This window comes from Prionailurus viverrinus, chromosome D4, assembly GCF_022837055.1.
Source record: "Prionailurus viverrinus isolate Anna chromosome D4, UM_Priviv_1.0, whole genome shotgun sequence".
Taxonomy (NCBI): domain Eukaryota; kingdom Metazoa; phylum Chordata; class Mammalia; order Carnivora; family Felidae; genus Prionailurus; species Prionailurus viverrinus.
In genome coordinates this window covers 56,712,059-56,719,024 of record NC_062573.1, presented here as the reverse complement: position 1 = coordinate 56,719,024, position 6,966 = coordinate 56,712,059, and the positions used below count along the sequence as shown (strand labels likewise).

General features: G+C 47.5%; 1 protein-coding gene across 1 annotated transcript; it reads left to right on the top strand.

Moving 5' to 3' along the window:
• Positions 1 to 247: 247 nt before the first annotated feature.
• On the top strand, positions 248 to 6,412 carry LOC125149837 (spermatogenesis-associated protein 31A6-like). Its single transcript, XM_047828938.1, has 4 exons — positions 248 to 453; positions 1,185 to 1,242; positions 1,828 to 1,888; positions 2,162 to 6,412. The coding sequence occupies exons 1-4, from the start codon at positions 271 to 273 to the stop codon at positions 6,072 to 6,074; spliced, it is 4,215 nt and encodes a 1,404-aa protein (XP_047684894.1). The 5' UTR covers positions 248 to 270; the 3' UTR covers positions 6,075 to 6,412.
• The last annotated feature ends 554 nt before the right edge of the window (positions 6,413 to 6,966 follow it).

Below are 6,966 nucleotides of genomic sequence, written 5' to 3'. Positions count from 1 at the left end.
CTAGATGGAATGAATAGAAAATTGGCTAAGGTCTCTCTGACATGACAGTAGAGTTGGAAGGTGGAATCTAGAAGGCTCAGGAAAGTGCAGGGATCTGTGGGACTGAATGATGGGGGAGGGGTGATGTTCTAGCTGGGTCCTCTCACCACCCCCTCCCCCATTCTCAGGAACCCTTTGTGACAAGGCTTTAGCTCTGTGATGCAGGCCTAGAGCTCTGTCCCCAAGTGAACTACCAGTGCTCAGTTGCCTGAGGACAACAGATTTCCAAAGATGGAGAATTTCTTTTCCCTGAGAAGCACTGGTACCTCCTGGCTGAGCTCTGGTCCCACCTCCTGGGTGATTGATGCCATCTTTGCCTTCCTGTGTGGACTGGGGCTCTTCCTTCTGTTACTCCCTTGTTTTCAGAGTAATCCATCCTTATCACCAGCTAAGAAATATAGAAATATCAGGAAGGTAAGGAAACTTTAGCTAAACCCCAACAGGGATTATCTCTTTTTTTTCCCTTATTCTTATATCCACTTTTCTAAATCATCTAGAGAGTCTTGTGAGATGGAAAATCTCAGGAAAGAATAGAACATCATCCTTCTAGGGACTAGCTAGGCCAGGCAAAGCTTAGAGTGGGCACAAGGGTTTCTATCCCAAGATCTCCAGACCCTAGGTCTCCTGGGCAAAGTCCCAGATTCAGTGACCAGTGAGTGAGGACTGTATACTGAGTTCATTGTCTGCAGAAGAACAGACTCCTAAACATTGTTTTACCAGCCACTTTCCCCTTCCTGTGGCAGGTGTCTCAGGTGAGCTCTTCCTATGTGTTGGGCTGATCTGAAGGCAGTGCTGAACCTGAGAGCCTCTAAAGGGCTAGAGTGGGGGTCTGAACTCTGGAAACAGAGTCTTATCCAGTGGAGCATAGAAGGACCTGTATGTGTGTGTGTGTATTTCTTGAGTAGAGGAATAGTGATGAAAGAAATTCATAGTGATCTCACATAGAAAATCCATTTTTACATTTTTCAAAGAAGAAAAACTAAAAATATTTTATTCATTTTAAAGATGAGTAAAAGAAAAGAAAGCCACAGAGCTCCATTATATGTAGAAATGTAGAAAGTCATATTGTTTATGAACACTGAGCATCTGTGAATCATCTAGAGAGAAGAGATAATTGAGTCCCAGTCCCTCATCTTTTCTCATAGCATCAAGTGGAGCTGAGGAGGAGGAGCAAGAGTAAGAAAAAAAGCGGAACTTTGAAAGGTAAGCTTATGCCATTTAGCCCTACATGTGCCAAGTTATTCTCCATCTCTCTTGCTCCTGAGGGTCTAATTCCATGGTCTCCAAGGATGCCAGGGGCAGAGGCCATCCTTCAGGAAAAAGAGCCCTCAGAGAGGCTCTTGGGAAGGAGATCAGCTACTGTATATTTCCCAGATTCCATGCTTGGAAGGAAGTTGATAGAGGCTGAAATGGGTGTCAGCTGGCAGAGGTGTGTGGGCGGTAGTAGACCACTCTAATGCCTAGATCCAGAGGTGGAACCTCCGGGTTGATAAGTGGTTTAACTTTACTCAGATTCTTTTGTGAGGTGACCCCTGTCCTTTCTCCCCAACAAGGCAGTTGTGAGGGCTCTGGGGGGTAATGTAAATGACAAAGCACTCCCCATAATAAACCTGGCCATCACTGTGAGGGATCATGTGGCTTTGAACAGTGATGCTTGGGCTCCATAGTCTAATCTCCCAACAGTCTCCCCCTAAAAGCTCAGCCTAAAAGCTCCCCCCTGCACTCAGCCTCCCCTAAAACACTTAGGGCCCTACTTTCACTAGTGTAACCCAGCCTCCTTATTTCCAGCTTGCAGAAATTGCCTGAAAGAACTGGAGGGAGCTCGCAGTCTGATTTCACTTCTGCAAAGGTAAAGAATTTTTCCCCTTTTCCCCCTTTTCCTTGGCCCTCCTTTGTCCCCGAGTTTAAGGTTTGACCCCTGGTCCATAGGGAACCCTGGGAGGGGGAGCCACAGAAACAAAGTATGGATAAAGCTCTGGGGTAAGGAATAGCAGGAGCAATGTGAAATCAGTATGGAGACTGTGGAGGGCTGTAGGTTGCAGGTGTTATCCCTGCCCAGCCTGCCCTGCCCTCCTTGCCCTGTCAGCTTCTAGCTGCAGCTTGTGCCTCCTGTCACCTGCAGCTGCCTGGGGAGGCTCCCTGACAAGGGTGGCTTTCATCAACTCTTATGTCAAGACATCCCTGGTGAGGTGTGCAAAGCAGTGCCTGCTGGAGCCCACCAGCCATGCAGGGAGCCTATGGATGCTGCTGCTCCAACCATGTCCCTGTTGGCTACCCCAGTTCCTCTGACTCAGCGCCCTCTACTTCTTGGCTCAATGACTTCTTCAGTTTCTGTTCATTCCCACTCATCTCTGAGTGCCTCTTCGCCACCAGAGCCTTTCCTTCCCCTCAACAGCCTTTTGCCCCAGCCACTTGCTCTTTCCCCTCTGCCTCCATGTCCCCTTAATTCAGAGGCCTGCCCTCCACCTCTGAGAACTTCCTCTGCCCCACAACCTCCAGACTCTATTCTGACTCTTCCTCAATGTGACTCCTTGGCATTCCCACCGAGCACCATTCCACAGAGGTCATCTCACACCCCTTGGTCAGCTTCTGCTGTTCCAGCCATCTCAGGCCTTGGCCACTCAAGTTGTCCCATTTCAGCCTTGTCATGGTGGCACACTGCTGCCAAAGCCCTGTGCCTCTCAACCTCATCAAATTATGAGTCTCAGCAAGAACACCTTTCCCACCACTCACCAGAGGCCTCATTCTGGGGAAACCCCACCAACAGACAGGTAGGAGCTGCTAGCCCCTCTTTGCTGAGCTCAGGTAATCAGAAGCTCCTGGAAATACAAGTCACAAAGAGAGTCAAGGTCAAGATTTGGAAAGAAAAAGAAAAAGATGAATCATATCCAAAACAAATAAGCCCAGACTACCACCTGAATTCTTTGGGGAATATGTTGAAGTCACTGAGTCCTGAACAGAACACAAGCCTCCAACACTTCTGGAGTACAAAAGGAAAACCAGAGCAGCTGCCTGGTCATCAGAAGCTCTCATATCCTAAGGTCTTGGGACACCATCTACAGCAGAAATATAACCAACTTTTCTGGGGTCTCCCCTCTCTACACAGCGAATCTCTGGTAGCTACTGCCTGGATCTCTAAGGGATCTTCAGTGCCACAGTCTTCCTCTTTCTTATTCAATGGAATCTCAAGTGCCTGCCCAACTCAAATGCAGGCTAAACTATCTCCACTGCTTTCTCAGTCCCAGCCCCCGTCCCAACTGGAGTTCCAATCTCAACCCTTGGTTTCATCTGTACCTCAATTTCAACCACCGTCTCTGGCTCAGATCCTGACCCAGGATCATCGCCAATCCTCTCTTCCAATCCTATCACCTTCGCCACCTCAGATTGAGGCCTGTGAAGTATCTTGCCCTATAGCCCAGGATAAGTCACAATTTCTCATCCCTCCTGAGATTCAACATCCAGAATGGCCTTTGTTGCAGAAGCAACTAGAAAGTGGGTGGGCTTTATCCTCTGTAATCAAAAGATCTCAAGAAGTCTTTAGTGTCTTCACTTCCAATCTTCCTGAGGACAGTTGGGCAGTCTCCCTCCTTCCTGAGAACTTTCCAATCAGTGCTGAACTCCGTAAGCAACTGGAGCAACACCTACAAAAGTGGCTTATTGAACACCGGTGGGAGCTGCCCCGTAAGATCCAAGAGTCTCTGGAACTAAGGCAGCTTCAGGGTGAATTACCAGGGACATGTCAGGCAAAGGGCAAGCATGGGCCCTCACGTCCCTCTGCATGTGCAGGTAAAAGCAACAAGGATACACAGAAAGTGGAGTTCCAGCTAAGCCAGGGCATGGGCAAGGACCTGGGGTATATTTTGGGGAAGGTCCCAAAAGATCTCTCCAGGGACTCAGAAGGCTCCCTAATGGGGTTTCAGGAAGTAAGCTCTGGAGAGTCAGAATGTGACTTGGGGTTGTCAATGAGTGACTCAGGGAGCGATTTGCTAAAGAGCTTAGATAAGAATCTAGAAAACATCCTGAAAGACCATTTGGGTAGGAAGTTGGGGAAGATCAGTGGGAGTTTGATCCCTGTGAGTGTGCACAAATCCTGGCTTGCAGTCAACCATGCTTTTCCCAAGTCCAACACTCACAAGGAAATCAGAAACCTAAGAATCTTGAAGTGTTGGGGACCATATGTGAACACCTCCCACAGGGTTTCCTTCCTCAATCCAGACATTGAAGAAGTGCTGGAAGCACATATTATAAGGTTTTGGGTGAGGCACAGGTGGGGTCTACCCCTCAAGGCTCTTAAGCCCATAAATCTATTTAAGTTGAAAAAGGTTCAACCTTTGCCCATTCTGCAGTTTGCCTTTAACCCCTCAGCCACCTGTGTGTCTGGAACTGCCTCAATAACCAAATTTGCCGAATCCCTGGGAAGACCTTCTCAGGCATGTCTGGGAAAGAAAGTTGTAGCAGAAGAGTCAGGTCTCACCCTGGAGAGGCCTCTCCTTGCCCCTTCACCTATGTATGAGGAAATCCAGAGGGCCCTGGTAAGGACCCCATCTGATGACAACCAGGGGTCCTCAAAGGCCTCTCTGACTGGACAGGATAACAGGCCACCTTCTCAGTCCTTCACACTCAACCTCATGGGCAGAACTCCACAGAGTGATTCTGCAGAATGGGCTGAGAAGAGCAGCCTAGAGCTGAGTCCCAGTTCAGCAATGGCCGGGAATGAGCCAAGAGAGGAGAATGAGGATTGGGCCTCACAAGACCCCTGCCATAGGGTAGCAATGCTGAAGATGAACTTAGGACCCCAATATCTTAGGTCTGAAAAGGCCAGGGAGGCAGTGGAGGCCACGCCTCCTACTCTTCAGCCAAGACCCATCTTGGGAACCAATGTGCTCACAAAACCCCAAACCATAAATGCACATATGGGGGGTTTAGATACCAGTAAAAAACTTTCTAGAATGTCTGCTACCCAAGATCCTGGAGAGTCATGCCTTAACACAGAGGTTAGTGAATTTAAGTCCAAATTGAAGATAAAGCCAGAGAACCAGTCTCAAGACTGTGCTACACACATGATCCTTGCTGTAGACAACTTGGCTTCTCAGGCACCTCAGTGTTATCCCCAGACAGTGCCTACTGGAGACAAGATAGCTTCCCAGATGCTGTATGGCTTAATGGCAAACCAAAGGAGCTGCTTAAGGCAGCAAGATCCCATGAACTCTGGACTTCAGGACTCATGGAAGAGCCAGAGCAAGATGACTGCCTCTACTTATAAGAGAGAGGACTGTAGGAGGCCCAACTCAGGAACGAATAAAGAACGGTTTGAAGAATTGAGGACCTCTCAAGCTGAAAGTATGAGTCACCTTTCCCCAGTCAGAGGAATAGTAGACTCTGTTAGGAACAGATGCATACAGTTCCTGCCAGAGAAGAAACAAAGTCCTCCAGAAAACCTCTTCAGAAAAAGGATGAGGCACTTTTTTCAATGGATTTTCCCCAATAGAAAAGTCAAAGGTCAGAACACTATGCAAAAATGTAAGCCAGTAATAGCCTCTGCCCAGAGCCAAGGACCAGTCAAAAGCAGATCAATTATGGCTAATGAGACTGCTGAGGCTCAGGCACTCATGACAGCTGTTGGACAAATTCTAGAGGAGAAAATGGCAATCCACCATGGACTTCATGGCACAAAGTTAAATGAGCACAAACAGGAACTCCAAGCACCAGTATGTGGGTGTTTCTGCTACCACAGGGTTCCCTTCTACCCAGAGCATGGGAGAATGAGTTATACAACCCACAATCACCAAGACACCTCCAATGGTCAAAGTAGCTCTTTCAAGGAAAGGCAGGTTAAACACCGACAGTCCTTGAAAAGTGTAAGATTTGAGGATGAGCAACTGGACCCGAGGCACCTCCCATCCCTGCCTCCCAAGAAGACTTTGTCTCCAAGCAGTCCCTGCCACTATAGGCCAAGGATGCCAGGTGCCCCAGGCTACCATCAACACTGTCCACGGCACTGTCTTCTTCAGGCCTCCCTGTTTGGTCGATCATAAAATACTTCTTTAGCCTTTCCTAGTAGGAAAATATGTCTTCAAGAAAAAAATTAGTCCATGTAAAGAAAGTGTTTTTTCTCTCATTAGCACATCCAAATACCTAATATTCCCCAATATATATGTTTTCCCCCAAAAGAGGGTAGTATGGTTGCTTTTGTCTGTGCTGTGCTCAGTATGTACTTTGGCTTCTAGAAGGGAGGAGAATGGAGGGATTTTGGCCTTGGGCATTGTAGGCTTGCTCCTTATCCTTTCATTATACATTGTTTTCATGATACTGTCATTATGCAAACAAAAACTACCCTAAAAAGATGAGAAATACCTATGAAGACCTTACCCAAGATCTGGCTCAACTTGCCTTTCTCCTACTTCCACTCTATTTTGAAATTTATACAGCTATAAGGGATAGGTTTCCAGACATCATGGGGCTGGACTCAGGGTCCCACTCAGGCTCCAGGAAGTATCAGAACCAAGTGGATTGAAATTTGGTAGAGGGTACTAGGCCTAAAGTTCAGAAGCAGGAGAAATCTTTTTCCTGGATCTCTTGGTGAAGAATAGAGGGCACTTGCTCTTGAGAGCCCCTTCTCTCTCTTGTGAAGAGCTGAGGTTGAGTTAGGCCCTGTGAACCCCTCTGAGCTTAGCTTTAATGTCACCCTCTTCCACCTCTGCCTTTCCTGTACTTCCAGTGATGAGGATGGCACTTCCAGCTCTGAGTATGTGTAAGTGAGAGAACATCAGGGGAGTTGCTAAGGGCTATGTTCACCTTTACCCCAAATGAATATTCAAGGGTCACCTGCTTTCCCTCTATGTTAACCCCAGAGAAGGAGTTCTGGATTAATGAAACAGGATTGAGAGTATCTGTATGTAGTAACTATGTGACGGTTGAACACTATGA

Coding starts and splice junctions, on each gene's coding strand:
- LOC125149837 (XM_047828938.1), top strand. CDS start 271: ATGGAGAATTTCTTTTCCCTGAGAAGCACTGGTACCTCCTGGCTGAGC. Junction 1,243..1,827: donor AAAAAGCGGAACTTTGAAAG/GTAAGCTTATGC, acceptor CCTTATTTCCAG/CTTGCAGAAATTGCCTGAAA. Junction 1,889..2,161: donor CTGATTTCACTTCTGCAAAG/GTAAAGAATTTT, acceptor TGTCACCTGCAG/CTGCCTGGGGAGGCTCCCTG.